The sequence below is a fragment of the Furipterus horrens genome, unplaced genomic scaffold, assembly GCF_987537825.1.
Source record: "Furipterus horrens unplaced genomic scaffold, mFurHor1.1.pri manual_scaffold_15, whole genome shotgun sequence".
NCBI lineage: Eukaryota > Metazoa > Chordata > Mammalia > Chiroptera > Furipteridae > Furipterus > Furipterus horrens.
This window is the reverse complement of record NW_028327185.1, coordinates 19695193-19718608: the sequence shown is the minus strand read 5'-3', so window position 1 is coordinate 19718608 and position 23416 is coordinate 19695193. Positions and strand designations below refer to the sequence as shown.

General features: G+C 45.3%; 1 protein-coding gene across 1 annotated transcript in view; it reads left to right on the top strand.

Moving 5' to 3' along the window:
* Nucleotides 1–1847: 1847 nt before the first annotated feature.
* LOC149992494 (pecanex-like protein 2) overlaps nt 1848–23416 on the top strand; it is a 193389-nt gene continuing 171820 nt past the window's right edge. Inside the window, exons 1-8 of the mRNA XM_090263293.1 lie at nt 1848–1865; nt 3139–3344; nt 4447–4564; nt 5205–5241; nt 7292–8602; nt 13583–13730; nt 13868–14013; nt 15760–15853. Of these exons, the coding sequence (XP_090119419.1) occupies nt 1848–1865; nt 3139–3344; nt 4447–4564; nt 5205–5241; nt 7292–8602; nt 13583–13730; nt 13868–14013; nt 15760–15853 (2078 nt within the window). The remainder of the gene's footprint in view (nt 1866–3138; nt 3345–4446; nt 4565–5204; nt 5242–7291; nt 8603–13582; nt 13731–13867; nt 14014–15759; nt 15854–23416) is intronic.

The following is a 23416-nucleotide window of genomic DNA, read 5'->3' as shown; positions in this document are numbered from 1 at the left end:
TTATGGCTTCGTACTGATGTCCTCAGAGGTGACTGAGGCTTGTTTGTGTCTCAGAAAATGACCACACAAGTGATTTGCTTTTTCATAGGTTTATTTTATTTTATTTTCTAACACCATTTAAGCTGCCACTTGTCATGTCTTATTATATTATTATGCTCACTTCTATTCATTCCTCCTTCCCCCTTTTAATTCATGCTGTGAGCTAGGAAACCAAATTTATTAGGCTATTATGTGTCACATGAATGAATTATGCCTTGATCAAGAGCACAGAGCTTCCGGCACATGCTCTGAGAGGCTGCCCGGCCAGTCAAGGCCATAAACTTGTGTGTAGACTTGATGGCTAAGAAGTATCATTTCCTTTTTCTAAGCCATGTGATGGGGACAAGGGGTCAGAAAATGGAAGTTCAAATACCACCATTACTGCAAATGAAGCTGTAATTTGGGAATGCAACTTATCTCTGCAGGCCAGTGGACTTCCTAGTTGTGGGCCTTGTTGGCCGGGTGCAGTGGGGAGCCTTGAGTCTCCCCGACCTGGGCCCTGACTCTGGAGACCTTGTAGCTTGGAGATGCTGCCCAGATCCACAGCTGCTTGGTCCAGCCTGGCTCCCGAGAGGGAAGGGGAAGGCATGAGGAAGGCATGCCCCATTCCTGGGCCTTAAAACACCATCAGAAATCCCTGAGGAAGAAGTGAGTCAGAGGGCAGAGAGGCCAGCCATGCAGGGGACTAGCCCTCGCGCATGGAAGCCAGGAGTGCGGTGGCATTGTTTCCCTCTAACAGTGATGTGTTTCGACCACCTGGGGGCCATTAGAAACATGTCTTCTGAGTGCTTCTCAGGGCACTAAAGTTAGGGGATAGCTGTGTACTTGTCAACTTTGTAGTATGGCCCACTTTGTGCTTCAGCTTTTTCATTTTAAAAGTGAGAAGAATCACTTCCAGAAGTCTTCTTTAACACTAGTTTGTGAAGGCCGATTCATGAAGTATCCTTACTAACCACATCAGTAAAGGCTGAAGCCCCAGGAGTCTCCTCCTTCATGTCCGTGCTCGGAAACCCTCTGAAAGGGTGCTCTCCCTGGGACACCAGTTTGTGGCTAGTCCTCACTCAGCTAAATTATTGATCTCTCCAGACTACTCAGGAGATGGAAAGTCATCACCCATCAGCCTGAAGCTAGAAACCCGAGTGGTATAAAATGGCGCAGCCACTGTGGAAAACAGTATGGCAGTTCCTCCAAAAATTAAAAGAACTACCCTATGATCCATCAATTCCATGTCGGAGTATTTACCCCCAAAACGGAAAGCAGGGTCTTGAAGAGATATCTGCACACCCCTATCCGCAGCAGCATTATTCACAATGACCAAAGAGTGGAATCAACCACATGCCCAGTGACAGATGAGTGGATAAACCAAATGAGGTTGATACATACAGTATGATATTATTCCATTTTATAAAGGAGGGAAACCCTGACACATGCTACACCATGGATGAACCTTGAGGACATTACACTAAGGGAAATAATCTAGTCACAACAGGACACATACTGTACAAGTCTCACTTATATGACATGTCTAGAAGAGTCAAATTCATAGATGCAGAAAGTAGAAGGATGAGTTCCGGGGGCTGGGGGAAGGGAATGGGGAGTTAGTGTTTTGTAGGGACAGACTTTCAGTTTGGGAAAGTGAAGAAGTTCTGGAGTTGAATGGTGGTCATGGTTGCAAAACCACGTGAATGCACCTAATGCCACTGAACTGGGCATTAGAAATGGTTAAGACGGTAAATTTCACCGTATATATATATTTGCCACGATAAAAAGGTAAAAACAGAAGAGTGGTGGCTGAGAGAGCCGGAGCTATGAGCCTCAAGGAGCAGGTGGGTCCCAGGGCAAGGACAATGAGCATTCCATGTGTTCACATGGATGGGCACTTCCTAATGGCACCAAATCCAGAGAAACACAAGTTTTGGGAGAAATACAAATGACTATGTTTGTAATTGCTGAGGTGGTAACAACATGCTATTTTTTTGTGAAATTTTGTTAGAAGAAGTGTGGTCTGATGAGTTATTCTACTAGTAGTTATCTTAATAATGGGTCAGGGGACAAGGTATGGTTTATCTTTGGCCAAGGGTATAATTTTGAAAAACATTGCCTTCTCTTGTTACTTAGAATGTTAAAATAAGTTCATAGAAACAAGGAAAGGTTATGATTTTTCTTAGAACAAGTAAACTTCTATTCGAAATCTGAATATAACTTATATTGATGGTGGTGGGGGCGGGGTGTGGGGAGAACTGTGATATAAATTAAAGCAAATTCAAAGCTGCTCATTTGTGACACCTTCCTTCCTAAATTCTCCTCCTCTTCCTGCATTTATACTAATAAAGAGAGAAAGCCCTAGAAGCTGGAGATCTTCTATTGCCTGAGGATAATGATGTCGGCAGTAAAATGGCCTTGAAAGTCATTTTCGGTGACGTCCCTGGAAACGTACGATTGGAAGAGGCGGGGCAGAGCTTCATTTCATGGCCTAGAGGAGGGGCTACTGGGAGGCTACTAGATTCAGCTTGGAGGGTCTGTGGAAGAGGGAGATTTTAAAGCAATCACGAGAGCAGGGAGTTTGGGAGAAATAATGTGGCACGCATAGCTCTTCCTCCAGAAATTTTCAGTAAGATCTGCTCCTCAGTGTGGACCAGGGAGAGAAGGAAGGGGATGCTACACTGGCCTTTCTCCTTCCATCTTTCCTCTGTCCCCCCCAAGGCTTTTGTGTTTTGATGAAGGAAACAGCATCCCAATGGCCTTTCTTTGGCCCTTAAGACCAGATGCGCAGGCTAGGCTGTGGACGAGAGCTAGTAGAAATGGGGAGGCTCACTGTAATATATCAGTTAGCTGTGGGGTCCCTGCCTGCAAATCAAATGTTGGCCATCGATGCAACTAGTGCCAGAACCTGAGAAACGAGGAAGAGTTTCAAAGAAAAAACACAAAAAGATAGCACTTCTTTCTCCTTGGGTATTATAGACAGGAAAAGTTATAAAACTGCTCATTTGAAGTCTTGCCCAATCGATGCATAATAAATAATCCAAAAATGCTTTCAGGTTTAAAACAGAGAAAATCCTAGGAGCAAATGATTTTTTTCCTTTCTTTTCTCTTCTTCAGGCTTTTCCTCCAAACGCCATCACTGTATTTTTTTACTGCAGTTCAGTGACTGTATTCTTCACAATAATCAAACTGGTCAGCTACCGCCTACACCTGATGTTTGATAAAGGAGAAGTCATTCAGCGGAGGCCCTCCAGAAAGAAAGAAAAGCCAAGTAAAAACAAAGAGGCCAGCAGTGAACACACAAGTAATCACAAAACCCCAAGGTAGCAATGCTAATTAATGCATTAGCTCATGATTTAAATGTTTTCATTTTGACTAAAATATTTTTTTCGTCTATCAGTCATTTATGAAAATGTGTCAGTACAGGAAAATACAAATATGCCCATTTTTCTTATAGGTAAGCATACACATGCGTAAAATTGGCATTGGTAACTAAGATGGTTTAAGCAACTGCTCACATGACCTTAAAACCACGCTCTGGAATTCATTTGCGTTAGACTTAGCCAGTAAAGTGTTTTACTTCAGTATTTTTATCTTGTCCTGTTAATGCTTCATGCATATCAGAGTACTTTCTAAGAGAATATTTGTGTTTGTTCATGTAAAAGTAATAAATTGCATAGAACTGAATATTAAGAGTAATTCTCGAGTACACATCACTGTGTGAGGTACAAAGAAACTGGTCACTCTCAAACCAGGGTGGGAAATAATTAGCAGCAAAGAACAAATGTAATTAAATCTTGAATTAGGGGGTCTCTGAGTCAAAGTCAACAGTATTAGCATATCTGCAAGTCAGGAAATGATGTTCCCGCAGCTCAGAGCAAATGCATCTGAGATCAAAGAGGAAAGATATTCAGCACCAAACACTGGGAAATGGGAAAATGCAGCTAGACAGCTCAGCAAACAATTTAGGAAATTACTACCCTCAGCTAATTTCAGTTAATTGCGTTAGATTGTAACTCTGGAGTATGCAAGCATGGAGAAATGGAGGAGGAAGGAGAAGTTGGTGGGGGGCATTCACATTAGTATAAAACCAGCTTCCTTGGTCTACTTGGGTGTGCAAGCGTGTGCTGTGCACCTGGCTTTGCAGACCTGTGAATAAACAAAGCCACTTCTGCTGCTGAAGTCCCGTGTCCCTTGAGCGTTTCTCACAACTGCCACTATTCTCACCCTTATTTCTTGTGTTTCCTTAACACACGTCTTATTTTAGAGTACTGTTTATTACTCTGTCTCAAAAATATAATTTGTATACAATGATTATGACAAAAACGGAACCTAAGGGGGAAATTGTTTGGGACTAATACTGAAAGAGTCCTCGTTCTCATTGCTGACGTCACTGCTCTTCTGCTTCTCTTGCTGGATTCGCAGTAACGGGCAGGTGAGCAACGGCAAGAAGGAAGAGGCCGGCCGGCCCTGCTCCACGCCACCCCTGCACTGCGGCTCCAGAGGGCAGAGCACCAGCTCTCGCCGCTCCTCTGCGCGGCTGGTTCGTGTCCAGCTTCCTGCTCTTCCTCCTGTTGCTGGAGTGTGGACCCCACCTAGAATGGGAGTGTGCTTGTGATTGTAGTTCACATACGCACTTGTCGTAAATACTGGTCCTTGGACTTGTGGAACATCCCATTGCAGAGTGAGGAAGAGACCCGGGGGAGAGCTTGAGTGTTAAGATAAACGGGGCTGTGTGTTGGGAGCACCTACCTGCCCGGCCTGCCACTGTGGCCGAAGAACCCATTACGGCCCTCCACCTCCCTCTGCTCCCCGCGGAGTCAGCTTCTCTTCTCCACATTAAGCCACAGTTGTCTCTTGAAAAGTCAATAAATCACCCTTTCTCTAGGTTAATTATATTGGGCTTTAGTCACTATCGTATAAAGTAGCACCTTATTCCTTCTTCTTTCAAGTTGCTTAGTTACCAAACTCCCTTTTATCACAGTACGGGTCTTAGTTACGTCTCCACTGCCGTGCATGTTTTGGTGTCTGTTTTTGCTATGCGTGTGTCGTTAGAAGCGGGAGCAGAGTGGAGACTGTGCGGTCTCTCCCCCACATGTCACTCAAGGGGCAGGGGCTGCTGACTGCTTGCAAGTGGGCAGCGAGCTGAGTCGTGCACTGACCTTCGCTCTTTCATTATGCAGGAGTTGCCAGCCCCGGAAACAGCGGAAGATCTCAAAGGTAGAGTGCTTGTCATCGCCCGTTAATATTTCATCACAGCATTATTCTCAGTGAAGCGAAAAATGGTTTTGTAAAACAGAATCCTAGTGAAATAATTGAAAATAAGGACTATCCCTAAGACTGTGTATAGTTTAACTTTGTTTCTTGTACTCTTAATTTTAATTATTTCTCATGAGAATTTGTATAGCATGTCTGCATTCAAACTGCAGTTTTCTTGGTCATATTTCATTGTTCTTTCTCCAGTCTGGTCCTCATTTCATATGGCTCATAATAGCAGACATAAAATAGAATAAATTTCTCATTGACATACAAACTTGAAAAAATGACACAAAAAAATAATAGTGCATTCTTATATCTGGTTTGTTTTCCAGTTACAGATTTTGTTTCTGGGAACTTTCCTTTAACCCCCCAATTTTTGTTTTACTTCTTTATTGAGATTTCATTTTATTATCTTATGGTTACCTTCAAGAGACTTAGAAAAGAGCATTTGGAGGCCTAAGTTAATCTCCTCCTGTCTCTATAATTTTATTTTATGCAGTACTACTGTAGAGAGAAATGTGTGCTCCATTTAAATTTTGAAAAAACTGTAAATTTTTATTTTCTGGAAAACAGCTGAAATGAGCACCATGGCCCTGAAAACCTAAAATGGAGTTTCTTTTTTTTTTTTTAATCACTCTGATAAATTCCACAGATAATAATTTATAAAGGATTACCCAATGTTTTTCTATATTACTACTCCTGAAATGAAATGCGCATTAGTTAGGTTTCAGATGTTTCCGTTGCACACAAAGTTTCGTAGCAGCGTTGACTGCAGCACGTCAAGCAGGGTCTCTCAGGTCTTTTCCAAAGTGACCCAGAGGGGGAGAGGAGTAAGTCTATACCCTGGGCTGCTCCAGGCCCTGCCCCCTGGGACACGGTCGCAGGCCGCATCTACAATAGCAAGAGCTAATTTAAAAACATACGTTATATCTTAATCCTTTTCATCATATGTTCATTTGTTTTGATAATAAGGTAATGTTTTATATTACTGCAAGAGCTGTAGTGTTTGTTTATTTTTCTGCGACATTTGAGGGAAATGAGATGTTGTTTATCTGCTTCTTTCCTGTGGCTTTGCAGACTCTCGGGCCCCAGAGGATATGCTTTGTGACAGAAGCGAGGCGGAAGTAGAGGCATTTCTTGACTGAGTGACCATAGGCTAGGGAAGAAAGAAAAAACAAAAGATGGCCCCAAAGTTTCTAGCCGAAGAGGCTTGGGAATGGTAGGGTCGCTCACAGACAAAGGGAAGCTAGGAGAGGATCAGAGGTTATTTCCGCTGCCATCATAAGCAAATACTGTTTGCAGATGCAATTTAAAATGTTTTGAAAATACATAAATCACATCGGAAGTGCAAAGTGCCAACAAGCCCATGGCCAGTTCTTGGGGTAGCGCTTCCCTTGTCCATCCTCTTAGATCCCCACAGCAGCCTTAAGAGACTGGTATGCTTATCCCCGTTTTACAAATTAGGAGATTGAAGCCAGAGCAGTGGTTCTCAGCAGAAGGGTTTTTGTTCCCCTGGGGACATCTGACAATGTCTGGAGGCATTTTCATGGTCATGACTGAGGGTGGGGCTGCTATGCGCATGCTGTGGGTGCTGCTAAACACCCTACAATGCCCAGGACAGACCCCACAGCAGTGAAGGACCTGCTCCAAACTCTCAGAAGGGCCACAGCTGAGAAATGTTGGTTTTGAGGGATTTAGTAACTTGCCCCAGGTAGCGTAGCTACTAAAGGGCAGAGCCAGCAGCTTTCTGACTGCGGTTCCCAAATACGTTGTTTAAGCCTTACCAGGCTGCCTCCCATGACCGCAAAACAGCGAAAGCTAAATAGAAAAGCTAAAAGTCTGAATTATGTTAAACATCGTGATTTCAGGACCACTTTCACAGTGGAGGTGATTTTTTTTTTTTTTTTTAAGTACTTTGGTTGCTGGTGTATTTTTGGTTATTAGCCAGTCTTGGGCTGGGCTGTTCTTTGTCTAGTTCAAATGCTAACGAAGTTGCTGTTGTTGATGTCAGGTGTCATTCTGGCAGAGGACCAACCCGGAGCACCAGTGTCCTCTACCTCATCTGGTGTCCGCATGGAAGGCTCGCCTGCTTCTAAAGCGCATGTGCCAGAAACCACAACCACGTCAGCAGTCCCCGTGAAACCAGCCACGGCAGAAGAAAACCATGAAGGGAAGGGAAGGGGAGGCAAGGGGCAGCCCCCTTCCCGCCACAGGTCCGAGGGCGGCTTAGTGGACAAAGGTGCCGTGAAGAAGTTGCCTCCCCTGTCTTTGTCTCAGTATGACTTACTAGAAACAGATGTTACTTTCCAGGCCTGGGGGAGTGAGAATTCAGTCCTGATTCCAGAGCCTGTGCATTGTCCCCAGGGCTCCGTAAGGGAGCAGTTGCGAAGCAAGTCCCCTCAGGATAGCCTGAGCAGTAGCTGGCCTCAGTGTCACACCCTTGTCCCGGAACCTGAGCAGGAGCCTAGCGAGGCCTCCCGGCAGGTGAACACCTCCCAGCAGGTGGGCCTGCCCTTGAACCAGGAATTGGGCTGCTCGGATAGTGAGGTAACTGTCACCCTTATTGATACTTCTCAGCCTGGAGACCCGCTGAGTCTGCATGAGCCCATTAAAATTGTCATCACCATGAGCAGTGCCCCGAACTCCATGACAGACTTGGACAGCCCACTCCACCTGAAGGTGACTGGCACCGAGAGAACTGGTTTCAAGTCTGAGGCTGAGCCAGCTACCCCAGGGGTGGCCAGTCCTCCCAACATGGAGCAGAGAAGGATTCCTGTCATCACCCTTGAGCTATCCGAGGATGAGGGAGGAGCCATCACGTGTCCCGAGGGCAGCAGGGAGCAGAGGACTCCAGAGTGGTGGATGGTGGAGGCGTCCTCCGCTCAGCATTTGGGCCGCGAGTCTGGGGAGGGGAGAAATGCCACAAAGGGCCACAGCCTTTCCCTGGGAGACCACTGTGAGACAGCTCCCCCATTCCCACCCACTGTGGCCCCTGAGTCTCAGCGGGGAAAGGAGGGCCCAGCCAGCCTTGACCCATCATCTTGTAAAACTAGCCATGAAAAGAGACACACCCGGGTCCTCAGCATGGACAGTGGGACAGATGTCATCTTCAGCAAAAGTTCCACAGAAATTACTGATGACAAAGAGAAAATAATACCAACTTCTAAATCTGATCTTGAGGCAAAGGAAGGACAAACACCCAATGAATCCAACTTCCTGGAATTTGTCTCCCTGTTAGAGTCCATCAGTACTTCCAAGGTGGTGTCACCCAGCCAAAGGAATGGCCCTGCAGAGCCGGACAAAGAAACCGGGCTTCCCGGAGGTGAGAGTCACACAGTTCTGTCCTGACGGTGGAGAGAAGGCGATGCATCTGTTATTTGCCTTCTGCAGTTTGATTTTGCAAATAGTGGGACCACCATAGGGCCCTTGTTTGCTGCTTAGCTCATCACTGATATTTGCCAAAGTTGACAATACTGAGGTATGTGATGAGCATATCTTAAAATTGGCTACTCCAGCCTTGGCTGGTGTGGCTCAGTGGATTGAGCATTGGCCTGTGAACCTAAAGGTTGCCAGTTCGATTCCCAGTCAGGGCACATGCCTGGGTTGCAGGCCAAGTCCCCAGTTAGGGGTGTGCGAGGGGCAACCGATTGATGTTTCTCTTGCACATGGATGTTTCTCTCATTCTCTTTCTCCCTCCCTTCCCCTCTCTAAAAAATAAAAATATATATATTTTTAAAAAATTAAATAAAATGGGCTACTCCACCAGGAATCTTACGGCATAGAAACGGATGTTTGGTTTCCCTAGAAGCCGAGGATTTTTATCTATAAGGAAATAAGCAATTATGTTTTGCCACAGTGACAAGAACTTGTGACAGATGGCTGTCTCTTCCTTTACAGAATAGACAGTTTGGGAAAGCTGATCATAAAGTGAATTTCTGTTAAGTGAATCCACTTTTCTGTTGAATTCCATTATAAAATCCCATATTCAGAATCCCCTAATTATCGCATGTTGTCAACATTGTTATAACAAACACAGCTCTTAGTTTATCCCGGGCTCTGTCCGGAGCGCTTGACATCGGTGAACAGAGTGACCATACCTTGTGGTTCGGCCGAGAGGGTCCTCAGCTACTCTCGGTTTGCCTTCCACGCTCTGAAGTATCTCCAGTTTGAACGCTAGGTCATGCAGTTACTCTCACATTAACTCACTCACTCTTCACGTAACCTTATGTTATGGGTACAATTATCATTCCTTTTTTACAGCTCAGAGAGTGTCACTAACTTGCCCAAGGTAGCCTAGTAAGTTCCAGAACTGAGCTCTGATCCCGGGCAGTCTTTGCTCCAGAGTCCATGCCCATAAAAGATAAAGTATTTCTGTGTGAGTGTAGAATTCATATATTTTTGGGTTCGTTAACAACTCTGGGCTTTAGTTTCCTCACCGGTAATAACTGGTGTTCCTGGACTAGGGTTTGGACAACGTCTTTTCACTTTCAGTGCCCACGTTTCTGTGATGTTTGAGTACGTGGTTTCTGCGTGTTTCTCTGATGCGACAGTGTCCCTCCGATAGGACCGCCTGCTGGAGGCTGTGGCTGCACCCGGCAGCTCCTTTCTTTGCCGTGGGTTATAGTGTCTTTGCTGTTAGGGTCGCCCCTCACTGCTGGCTGGGCTTTGATCCTACGACAGCCAGGCAGCCCCTCTGGCTTCACATTGGCAGCTCCCAGCCATTTGCTCTTGTTCCTTTTCTGCGCTCTGCCGAAAGGATTGCGTGCTTGTTGATTGCTTCACTCTTGCTTAAAACTTCATTAAGTTTGAATATTTAAATTATGTAAAGCGAATGGGTTCTCTATTTTACTGTGTCTGTGTATTTAATGGTTTTGCACATAGAGTAATGACAAGAAAGATTCAGTTCAGCTTTTTAACAGACGTAGGCAGTACAAGAAGGCATTGGTTACGTTGAGATAGAAATCTTTCTTTCCGAGATAAGACTTGGGTGTTCATTGTCTATTTAATATAAAGATTTATACCTCCAAGCCAGCACTCTCTGGCAGAACTTTCTACAGGGATAGAAATATCCCCTAACTGCTCACCACTACAGTAGCCACTGGCCACATATACCTGTTAAATCCTAGAAACAGAGATCATGCAGCTGTATGTTTAATTTTATGGAATTAAAATTTTAATTTTACTGAATTTTAAGTCATTTAAATAGCTAAGTGTGCCTGCTGGCTTCTGTTCTGGGCAGCACCCAGCCAGAGGACCTGCGTGTCTTCCTGGGAAGCTGTGGGCGCGGAGATGGCATGCTGGCTTTGGTTAGCCCAGGGCCAGATTTTGGTTTGGCAGCACCAGCTAAGTGAGCTCGGACAGCTTCCCCAGTGCACCCGAGTCACAGTTTCTTCAATAAAGCAGGGGTCATAACATGTGACAGATTTGCTGGGAGGGTTCAATCAGGAAAATATGTGAAACGTCATGCTACCTGATCATTTTCAGCCCTTTATTCTGATTTTCCCCTCAGGCCATAAGTGAGGTTTATTTGGTTTGTTTACTGAGTTTTTGCTCTTACGTTTTTCAGTGAGCCACCTTCCACCTGGACACCGTTAACATGAAAATGTAAGGGTGTGCAAAGGTATGGCTCTAGGGGGTTCTGTGCAAAGGAGCGGGCCTGCTTGTCGGGGACTTCCAGGCACAGCGGAAAGAGAGGAGCTGGAGTAACTGAAACCTGTGCCTCTTCCAGGAAAAGGCAGAAGTTCTTAACTGAAGGGTGGACGAGAAGGACAAGGGGGCTGTCAGTTCCTGGACGGCAGTCGGGGCTAAAGGCGGCAACCTGATGGTTCTTCCCTGGTGCCTTAGACCTTTGTGATTGTTACTGTCTTCTTGCTTCTTTATCACGAAATCATAATTTGTTATTTATTTTCATCTCAAAGCCCAATTTGGAGTATATTTGTAAAACAGCGTGACAGAATTTAGTGATATGAGCAGCTGATTAGAGCCTCCTGTGTGGTTGGATGAGGAACGTGTCTGGCTTTTTCTGGTTGGTCCTAAGTTGGAAGCAGAGACAAAATTAGGGAAGCTTTCAGTTGTTAATCAAGTACTGGCCATTGGGGCTGATTATTACAAGGGTTATTATTTGGCTTCTGGGACCATTTGCTGGAAGTAGTGGTCTGACTTCCTCCAGGTCCATAGTATGGGCTGATTACTGTAGATAATGGGTTGTTTTTTCGCCTGGTTGCTGTAGATTGTGGGTCAGAGTTATATATATAACATTTGTATATTTGATTTCTTCCAGCCTTTTTTCTCCTCCGGTGGTTGAGCTATTTTATTGCAGTTGTGGGGAATAGTGCCGCCACCTGGCGTAGGGCCCTGCAGAGACTAAGAAAATAATTGTGAGTGTATGTGAAGATGCTTACTGAAGAATTATCTATAGTATAGAGAAATGGAAACAACCTAAATTTATAACAGTAGAGGTCTAGTTCAATACATTATACTGTGACCATGCAATATTATATAACTATCATTTTTAGATGATATAGAACAATGTCTAATGCTATTGAATATTTATAATACTTTAAGATAAATATAACAGTTATAAACATCGTAATATGACTTAATTTTTATTAAAAAAAAAGTGCGTATTTCTGCCTAGAAAAAAAGACTGGTGTGATATTTATCACCTTGGCTCCTGTGTTGCCATGGTAGGCTTAGTAGTGATTTCAATTATTGTTCTACTTTTAAATTATATACAGTTAATGCATAGCATTGTACCATGTTTATAAGATTCTAATAAATGTGTTTCTAAAAAGAAAAGGAAAAAACACTTTATGTTGACACACGTAATGTACCCATTTAAGAGGAGAGACTAAGATATTAAGAGATATGAACAACTGATTCCAAATGCACGTAGCAGGAAGGGGGTTGTCTAAGCATGCCTTCCTTTAACTTTTTATGTGGCAGTGATTACTGGAGAAAGCTGTTTGTTGTGATAGCACTCTCTCTCAAATGTGTTTTTTAAAAACTGAAAAGTTCTATCTTGACAAACTGTCAGATGAAATACAAAATTCTTGTACCAAAGAATTTAAAAAAAAATTTTTAATCCTCATTTGAGAACATTTTTTCATTGCTTTTAGAGAGAGAGGAAGAGAGAGAAAGAAACATAGATGTGAGGGAGAAGCCTCACGTATGCACCCCAACTGGGGATTGAATCTGCAACCTAGGTATGCGCCCTGAGTGGGAATCGAACCTGTGACCTTTCAGTTACGGGACAATGCTCCAACCAACTGAGCCACACCCAAAGAATTTCTGATGGTAGTTTCACAGATGTGCCGGGAATGTTTCTCTTCAGGACCCATATACGTGGAAGCCAGCCATGCTTCGCTATGTACTTGAAGTCTAAGGACGAAGTCTACGGATGCTGTGATTTATATGCAAGGGGAACGAACATAATTTTGTTCTTTAAAGGTCTAGGTAGACCTTGGTGTGCATTTTGGGTGACATGTCCTGAAAGGGCCTGTGGGTTCAAACCACTCAGTACTGTTCTTTCAGGCAAAAATTTACTCCGAAGATAACTGTTGGTATCTTTGGTTGTGGGAATACAGTGATCGTAGCAACCTTCAAAGAGTCTGTGGGAGTGTGTCCTCAGATAAGGGAGAGCTGACCCTTAAGGGTGGATTCTATTTTGCATAATGGTAGAAGCTAAGACTCTTATCTTTTGTCTACTACTTAAAGAGAGCTCTAAAAAGACAAAGAAGATAATCTGTACGTATTGGCCTTGAAATTATTATTCATGTTAAAATATTCCCAGGGCAAGGAGCAGGTGTAGCGTCTCACTGGGTCTTCCACGGGGCCAAGAATATAGTTCAAAGTTAGCTATACCTAACCAGTGTCTGCTTTATGAAGAGAGCAATTCTGCCGTTAGCTTGAAAATTTAGGTTTGCGAAATAAGAAGAAGAAAGATTGATAAGATTTTAAAATGGCAAATGGGATCTTTCAAGCTAAGTAACCTATTAATAGATGGGTGATTCTCAACTAGGTGAGCCAGGGTCAGTGGAATTGGTTCATGGCAGTCTATTCCTGAAGTAGATGGTACTTGCAGATGTCTGAATAACATGTCCCCAACACATATGCACTTCTGTTTTTCAAATTCATTTAGGTACTCACATTGGTAGTAAAGTGAAAATCTATTCAAATGCATTCTGAATTCATAGGAGCTATTTAGATGTTCTATCCTTGTTTCAGTTTGGGTAACTTGTTTCCAAGTACTTTCACATTAATTTCTTATTATTATATTGACACATAAATCACTGTTTTCCAGATAGCTGCTCCCCAGAGAAAAAAGATGAAATCCTGGAAAGCGAGAAGCCCAGTGGACTCAATTCCAAGCAAGAAAAGCCGGATGTGCAAAGTCAAGACCACACGTGCGCCAGCCCCGTGCTCACGGAGCCTGCCAAGATCCCAGCCCTGTAAGGATAACTTACCTATTTAGCTTCGCATTGGTGCAAAGTGTGAAACAGCCTCATTTACGGGCTTCGTCTTTTAATGCTTTGTTAAGGATAAGGAGGCATTCCTAATAGTTTTTGAACCTTTTATATATGTTAAGTTTCCAGGGCAATAGACAAAGACAGATAATCTACAGGGTAACTTCCCAACAAGATAGTTCTGTCTTGCAAGTCATCAGTGGGCCCGAAACATCTGTGCAAGATGAGATATCTGTGGATGCTATGCACGTCTTCATTGATGAACACGGTGAGTCTTTGGCGCTCTTTTGCTGAGGAAGAAGGGGCAAACGGGCAGCTTTCGTAGGATTCCATGTGGTCTCTCGGCCTGAGCACTGGACTTTGGAACAGGAAAGCATAGCCCTAGGATTATTCACATATAACATTCTGAGAACAGAGGGCACCCTCTCCTGCCTCAGGGCCTTTGCACCTACTGTGTCCTTATGTCCACAGTTTGCTTTTCATCCTTAAGATCTCATTTCTAAAGAAAGTTCAGGCAAACCTTTCCTAAGCTCCCCAGATATAATCAGATTCTGCTTTATGTTCCTAGAAGATCCTGTCCTTTTCTTTCTTTGATACTCTTATAGCTTATAATTTTTATTGAATTATAATAATTTAATTAGTGGCGTTTTCTCCCTCACAATTATAAATTTCAGAAAGTCAGTGGCCAGTACCTAGAAATATTTTTTTGGATATATGTTGAAAATATGACCTTGATATATATTTTTAGGGCCGCCTTCAGATTTAAAATAATAGAAAGAGACCTGTCTGGTATAGCTCAGTTGGTTGGAGCATCATCCCACAACTGAAAGGTTGTGGGTTCAGTTTCCTGTCAGGGCACATACCTTGGTTGTGGGTTCAATCCCCAGTCTGGGCACGTATGGGAGGCAACTGATTGGTTTTTCTTTCTGCATCGATGTTTCTCTCTCTTCCTTCCTCTTTCCCTTTCTCTTTCTCTAAAAGCAATGAAAAAAATGTCCTCAGGTGAGGATAAAAAATAATACAATAAAATAGTAGGAAGAAAGAAAAAAAGAAAGATCATTAAGTGGCAAGTTCAAAGTTCTGTAGATAAGGGATATAGGTCCTAGCTTTTTGAGGATGGGTCTCGGCTTATGTCCCTTGTAGATCAGTGAATGCTTGTTATTTTACTCTCAAAAAGATCCTAGATTGAATAATAAATTACCTGGTACCTGATCTATAGATCAGTAGTTTATAGCTTGAAGAGCTTTTTCATCTGCAGAACAAAGAGTCATTTACCTCACACAGCGCCACATTGGCACCTACATCGCAGCCTGTTAGGGAGCTGTCATTGTCATTGCCAATGTTGCTCATGGGGCGAGGAGCCTCAGGCTGACGTCCAGCGCTCCTGTGTCCCCTGAAGAAGGTGCTCCCGAGACCTCCTCAAGGAGAGACTGTTTACATTTACAAAGTAAACTGAGTTTCGCACCTCAGGACCCTGCACCTCTTTAGCAGACAAATTCACCTGCACATGGATTCCATCTCCCGCTTTTCCTCACTGCAAACTGCCAGGGCAGCCAGTCCGGGTGCCGCTGCTCAGCTGCCGGTTCAAAGGGAGGGCTGGCCCATGTGGTCCACCAGTCAACACCGCCCGCTTCATGAGCCTCTTTGTGCACATGATACAAACACCCTCCAGTTCCATCGTACACAGATCGTACTGACACATGAAGAGAGCATACCAAAAAATGCATTGATGAGGATATATCAAAGTGAATTAAGAGATGGTACAAATTAATCAAAAGCAAGCAATAAGTAACTGAGTCAAACTTGTCTAAGCATTATTACCAGAGAGGTCTGACAAGATTTCCTTAGTTAAGCTGCACATTCTGCGGAGAAATACATGCAGTGGACCTAGATTGCCAGTTTTTACCCAAACAGTTCTAACTGTGATCCCTTGAACTTGAAAAAACCATAAGTTGAAATGATCATATACAGGTAATTATGAGCTAGCCTTTGCTGAAATTCTGTGATTTTGCAGGGGAAATTAGATCCTGTTATTTAAAGTCTGGAAATCAGAAAGAAGACCCTCCCCAGCGTCAGCCTTCCAACTACGACGGCTTCTCTCATGCCGGGTAAGTGGCTCTGCCTGCAGGTTTGAAAGTGGTCGCGTCGCTAGGGGACGTGCGGTGTCTCCTGACTGTGGATAAAGCGAGGACTCTGTGATAGGATGAATGTGTTAGTCCACCTGGAGGTATCAAAGCACATGGGTTTTGTGTGAAAGAAAAGGAAAGTCTGACATTGCAGAAGAATCAGATGTAAATGGACTGTTGTCATAGAAGCCACTTCCACAAATGAATGTCCCGTGCAGGTGTGAACAGAGAGGAGCCCTTTAGGAGAGAGGGCGCTGCAGCTCTCCAATGTGTGATTCAGTTTGCCCCAAGCTTTGGACTAGAGATGTAGTTAGTTCCCATCTGCACTAATGAAGGCAAGCTGTTTCCTAGATATATAATCGTAGATATATAATCAAAATCTCTTTTCTGTTTTCCTTCCGAATGCACTAGATAACTCTGTGAAGTACGTTAGTTGAGGTGATATTAATTTCGCTTGCTTAGCCAGAACATTCCTAACTTAATGGTGGTGTTGGGCTACTTGTAAGGCTTAGCAGCGGCAGACTGAATTCATCCTCCTTCCTGACTTCAGGATTCTTGGAGGATAATCCACAGGGACGTGCCCTACTTGCTTGCTCTAAGTGTGGAAGTCAGTTGTTCACGTATGTTTCTTTAGGATTGTATGTGTAGCCGGGATGTACGGGGGACTTTGGGTGTAGCCGGAATGCTGTAGGCTGCATGCCGCCAGTGTAAGGGGGGTCCCGGGAGCCTTAGTTTCAGACCTTGTGGTTCCTGTCCCTTCCCAGGGTCCGTGTTGGCTCACCAGGTATGTCTGGGAAATTCACAGGGAGCCTCTTGGTGCCTAGAATAGAACCTGTCCTTGTCCTTGTCCTTGTCCTTGGCGTCCACTGAAATTCTGTCCTGTGCCAGCCTTGTAGGGTGTTCTCTCATCACTGCCACTGCTGCTGTCACCTGCTTAGGCGGTGGGTGCTGCCTCCACACCCCTGTGCAGACCGCCCAGCCCTGGCCCTGCCCGGCCGCGAGGCCCGCACCCACGTCCCTCTGCATCCTCCCTGAGTGCCCTTCCCCACTCACGTCCGCCTTTTGGAATTCTCCTTGTTCAGAGCACAATCTGCCTGTCTTCTTCTTTTCCTTATCAGTCCTGTGGTGAGAATAAGTCCTTCCCTCCGTAGCACTGTCAGAGGGGTGCTTACCATGCCCCCCGGGACTTCACTTGTCCGTGGAGGATCCCATCTCCCCTAGTCTGTACTTGTCTGGATAAATGGGACCTGCACTGGTGTGTCTCTGTAGCCCCCGCTTGGCCCTCTGTCCACAGATCTTCAATAAATACCCAGTTGAGTCGTGGGGTGACACAGTTAGCCCACTGGGGTTCTGGATGGAGCAGAGACATGGGCATTCGGGACAGCAGATGAGAAGCTAAACAGGTCTGGGGCAGGGCCTCGGGTGCCCTGAAGCCTGGCCGGGGGATTCACGCTTCGTTCTGGTAGTAGCAGGAGGGGTTAGACCTGTTTGCAGAGAGAAGCGACTGAAGAATATGGGATTCTCAGAGCACCATCCCCAGAGCGCTCCCTCACGGTGTGGTGGGGGCGCTGGGGGCGCTGGGGGCGGTCAGTGTGATGGGTGCAGTGGGGGCGGGAGATGAGCAGAAGTACCAGCAGGTTCCCGGTCCACACGTTTGGATGGAGAATGTTATCTTCTCCTTTGGTGAGTGGGAAGATAGAGGAAAAACATTGTAAAACCATGAAAAGTGACCCCCTTGAAACCATTCTACATGGAAATCGGGACTTGAGGCACGAAGTAGATTTTCCAGTTGTGAGGTCCATTGTGGTGTCCCCATCAAAGGTGACAGCGATGGCCCACACGTCCTGGACCTCAGGAGTCCCGCATCGTGCGGGCCAGACATTCGGCTCAGACTGGCCGGGGCTCCGGGCCCAGCCTCACGCTTCCTGTTCGCTGCGCACTGAGCTGCCTGCTGAGTCTCCTTCTGCGTCAGCCCTTCGATCCGTAACTGGAAGTGACACCAGGGATGAGTTCTCGGTGCCTGGGGCAGCCCCTGCCGGGGAGGACACAGTGGATGTCAGCACACCGGGTGCTGCAGCGCCGTGGGTGCTGGGGCGGCGTGGGTGCTGGGTGCAGTGGGTGCTGGGTGCAGCGGGTGCTGGGTGCAGTGAACATAAGCACACAATGACTGCTAGCAGCTGTCACTCTCCCCAGGCAGAGGCAGCAGGCTCAGGGGGAAGCCTCTCCCCAGCACGTTTGGGGTCACTTTATGACCAACCTGTTGTGTTCCACGCTCCGGCCTCTATGACAATCCTAGGGTAGGTGTTTTAATAATATATCGCTGGCTTTCAGTGCCGTTCAATGTTGAGTTTCCCTAACTTAGTAAACATAACCCTCGGTTTTGAACTTGGAAGAGTTCCTAGTTGGGACTTTTTCTAAGCCTTTCAGCCACAGTAAATATTGGAAAAGCAGCCCTTTCCCTGCAAGGCGACTCAGTGGCTGGGAGAGCCTCCAACTGGGCCATTAAACCTCCGATTCTAATTATTGGCAAGCAAGCCATCCCTCTTCGCCATTGTTAACTGGTTGTCATGTGACAGTTTTATGTCCCTGACTCCCCAGTATGAATAGGGAATTGTTTGCAGCGTAACTTCCATGTCTCTTGGGGGATCCCTGGAGGAAACCAGGAGAGGAAACAAATTTCCTTCCTTGGCCCCGCTGTCATTGTGGGAACCAATACATTTGTCATTAACTGCCCAGGCAATACGAGCAGCGTTTTCCGGTTGTAGGGTGGCTGTCCGTACAGCAGGTGCCCGAGGCAACGTTATCTCGTGGAGTCTGTTTTCCCCAGAAACTAGCATATGGAAACGCAGGCTCAAATGGCAGCATTTAGAATGGCTACTTAGAAGACTTTCAGAGGCTAAGTTCAGATCGGTGTGGCATGGCCCAGGACAAGGATCGACTCAGCACCTCGGGGCCTAAACTGAGCTGATCTACCTACCAGGTGGACTTGCTGCTGCGCCTAGAGCATCGAAGTTGCAGTGGGCTGTCTGCCTGGAGAGTGGAGGTGTGTTTTGTGTGCAAAGGGGCCGCTGCATAGTGAATTTCTGCTACTTCTGTAGGTCTTGCAATGACAGCTTGATAGTTCAGCGAAGATTTACGTTGCTTTTGTCTCTAAATTCAAGTAACTCGGCAGCCCATTCTTCCTGGGAAGATGGATAGCCGGCGTCAGTATTAACCCAGCTTTTCCCACGTCATAAGTAATGTAATGAAAATGCGTCTGAAACGCACACTGTCTGCTCTCCAGGGAAATCGGATGGGAAGACGGAGTATTTATTTACAAGCATTCTGAGTGCCTGTTACTCATAAAGCAGGCATATGGCCTACTGAACGAAAGACGAATTCTGGGACAAATTAGTTGAGAGGAATTTTAATCGGGGGTGTTTGTACCTCAATTTTTTTTTATTTTAAAAGGGAAGTATGTTGGGTAATAATGTGGACTCACTTATTGTTGGCTTTTATTTGTTTCTGAATCGCTGTCATACATATTGAAGCAGATACCGTTTTGGTTATAAATTGAGTTTATTTTTGAAAGTGGCCTGAACCACGGCACCCAGCACCCACTGTGTCCCAACATCCACCATGTCCCAGCACCTACTGCGTCCCAGCACCCACTGCGTCCCAGCACCCACTGCATCCCAGCCTTATCTCAGTAAAACTCCCATGGTCACTGGGATCAACTCTCAGGAAAGCCCTGTATAGCCACAACGCTTACTACCTACCTGGTCCCCAAAGAAGGTAAACAGGCAGAAAAGTGCAAAAATAACCATGTTTTTTCGACTCTCATTTTGCCTCCGTCAGAGGTAACAGTGATCCCTGGTTTCGAGTAGCCGAGCCAGCCTGCTGGGCACTGAAGCTAAGCAACTGGGCCTTCAAAATGTCCAGTAAGACGTGAATCTCCCTACATTAGACCCGCCAATTCTGTAGCCCCTTCCAGGATAAGTTGATAATTTCAGCTCTAATTGTAGAAATCTAGAGTTGGTGAGTAGCTGCATCAGTGTTGACTTGCACAATGAGAGGTGCGTGTTCATTGCTTTACACCTAAAAACTCCGGGGGGGGTGGGGGGGTCTCGGAGCCTTGGGTCCCATGGCAGAGGCTGACATGGTTCTGCCATTCTACATTTCTGTGCTCGCTCTCCTGCTTGTCACTGCTGCTCTGAGATCCTCCCCCAGTGGTCCTCATTTTGTTCTGAGTCTCGTTAGTGAGATTAAGTTGTCCCCAGGCACAGAGTCTTAAGGGCGGAAAGTGTGTGAGGGTCATTCTAGACAGACTCTCAGTCTCTGCAATACCTTCTCTGATTGCCTGGGAAGAAGCTCCGCCTCTGTGGTCCCAGCCCCAACCAACCGCCACACGGTGGCACTCAGGCCCCGTGCAGGAGGCCCTGGCTGGCTCCCACTCTGGTCTCCCTTTATCTCAAACGCACAGATCAGTTTTGCTGTCATGTAGAAGAGTTGTTTGCAGACTTTAAAACAAGAATCCCTGTAAAAGTCGAAATAACAGGCTGCAGTTTTCAAAACAGGGCTGCTTTATTTAAATATCCTACACACTGAACATTCTGCACTGCTCCCTGGGTGGCTTGTTCCTGGGTCCCCTGAGGAAGACTGAAAAACAAGACAGAATGAACAGAGAAATAGAAGACCCCCCCCCACACACACAGCTGGCGGTCTATAATTTTTGAGATGTGGAGAAGACAAAGAACTTTAGAAATTATTTCCATATCAATGGAAGAATCTAGAAGCACAGGTATTTTGATTAATTGTTACTAGTAGAAGCTTTGATGAGTGAAAATCTAGGGGGTATGATATTGTGGGATATTCTCACGGTCAATTTGAGACCCGACTCTGCCTGTACAAAAGGACACCGTTCTGTCCCAGACCGGATGCTAGTTTCTGAGCCATCTTTATGTGCTTTTGGTGGCTTCACTTTTTGTAGTTTCCACCATTAAGCACCACTTCTGCTATTGCTCTGAGCTCAATCTAGTTTAAACCGATTTATCGATGCTATAACCCTAAACCAAACTAGTCTGCAGAGATTAACCAGCGAGCAGGCTAATCCTGATCAGATGTGCTGCAGGGCTCGGTCGTGTTTCCGAGTGTGGTTAATGCAGGTTCGCAATATTTCCATTTCCACTGCTACTTTACAGGAGCAAATGTCTCTTGAAACTCAGCACAGTCACACTATATATTTATTAATGTGGAGGAGAGTCTTTGGCCTTAAGTGAGAAATACAGAGACTTTTTAGGTGATGATGCAGCTCACAGACCAAAGCTAAGAAGGGGAGAATGTGCAGCAAACAGAGTGAGAAGGGACACAGAGAAAAGGAGATAGAGAGGCGATCTTCACCGACTGGTAGGGAGTCTCCTGCACTGCGGGGTTTTTACCGCGTCATGGCCTCTTGGGTTCTTGTGTGGCAAGCTGGTGCCCAGGGTCACAGCTCCAGCATGAGGACCCCAGAGAAGATCTAAGTCAGGGGCGAGTCTGTCAGCTGAGTGGCATGTCTTGCAGGTCTGTCCCCTCCTGGCCAAGCATCAAGCCCATCCACACAGGACTGCACACGATGCACCGTTTGAGCCTGTCTTTATAAAGTAGAGGATTGGGTGTGAACTGAGGGCCCAACACTCTTCCCCATTCCTGCCAGTAGAAACAACTAGAATGAATCCATATGTCATCTGTGTCAAAAGCATGGGGGTCGTGCTGCTATTTAATATGAGAATAAGCAAAGGCAGATCCTATATCAATAGAGGGAAATGGAACGTTCAGGAAGGGTTGTTAAGTGTCCATATCTTGGGGGCACCCTTTGGTGTTGGCACCCCTGGTCTGACTGAATTCTCACAACAAGCCCTAGGGGGAAGGCAGCTTCCCTGCTCCACAGATGAGGCGTGGAGGCGGGAGAGCCATATGCTTAGTGTCGCAGGCAGTAAGGAGTAGAGCGTTAGCTCAAGCTCTGTTCTGTTGAATTCTAGAATTCACCCAGAAGACTTTGACAAGAAAATCAAACTTTGGACTTTTACATAGAGTTGTTAAATGGCTTGCGTAAGAAAATAACGTTATTTATTATTATTATTTTGCAATCAGAAACGTACCAAGTAAGATGCAGACATTAAGCTACAGTGTCAGGGCCGCTTCCTGTTGCTTCCTGATTCCTCGCAGGAGGGACCTGCAGGAGGGCTGAGTGCCGCCTCATGGTGAATTCTTAGTTTCCTACAGGTGGCAATAGAGGGCGCCACACACTTTTTAGATTTTTCTCCCAGAAGTACACATTTTCCTCCTACACCTGCCTCTTCATAGTCATCGCCCACATTACCGGCAGTGAAGTCAGATGAATCTTTGGTTTGAGTGAATTTCTGGCATTTGCTGAGTTCTAGATTACTCCGCATTTGTATGAACAAGGCACTTTTAATCCTATTGTATTTAGCTTTGAAACGACAGAATTATGGCGCTGAGTGGTTTCTGTACAAAGCAGAAAAGTTTGAGTGAGCATTGTCTTTGTAAGTCTGCTTTTTCTGTGTTACTAACAGATATTGCACTCTGAATATAAACAAGAAGCAAAAGGACTATGTATAGAAATAATGGAAGGAGCTTTTTAAGGTTTCAAACTCCATGTACCTAGCCTACCAGATTTGTTTCTTAAACCCTGATTTTAACATATGATGTTTACTGAATGGCCCTTTACAAGGAGGCCTTTACTGAATGTGTCACCAGATTGTCATAAATTATGTCTGAAACAAACAGAGAAATTGTGTGTGTGTGTGAATAGTAGAAATATTTTAAACACTCTTCCTGTAGAATAAGTGTTTGTATATTAATGAACCCAGCAGTAGGGAGTTTGGATCAGGAAATCCAAAAGTTTGTCAGAGGCTTATAGTGAAATGTGAGATTGGACATCAGAAGGTCATTACTTTAGCGTCGCATCTGCATTCTTGAGGTAGTGTGTGCTGCAAGTAAGATAGGATGCAAATTCATGCCCTGGCTGGTGTGGCTCAGTGAACTGAGTGCTGGCTTGCAAACCAAAGGGTCGCCAGTTTGATTCAGGGCAAATGCCTGGGTTGCAGGCCAGGTCCCCAGCTGGGGGCTCCTGAGAGGCAACCACACACTGATGTTTTCCTTTCTCTCTCTCTCCCTTCCTCTCTCTCTAAAAATAAATAAATACATAAAATCTTTAAAAAGTAAACTATGAAGTTAGAAAAGATAGGACGCAAATTCAAAGTGGCTAAACAATAACAGGGTGTGCTATCTCGGAACACGGGAAGTCCCAAGGTGTGGTCAGTGCCAGGTCAGCTGGTCATCAAGAAGCCCATTTCTTTCCATCTCTCCGCTCTGCTTTCCTCAGGTCTCTGTCCTCAACCTCGCGATGACAGTGTGGCTGTCGTGGCTCCGAGTATTTCTAACTCATGTCGAATCTAAAGGCCAGGAGAAAGACAAGCTCTTACTCATGTTACCTTTTAGGAACTATAAATACTTGCCTATGAGTTCCCTTCTCCCCAGGAGTCTTCCCTTTGCCCACAGTGG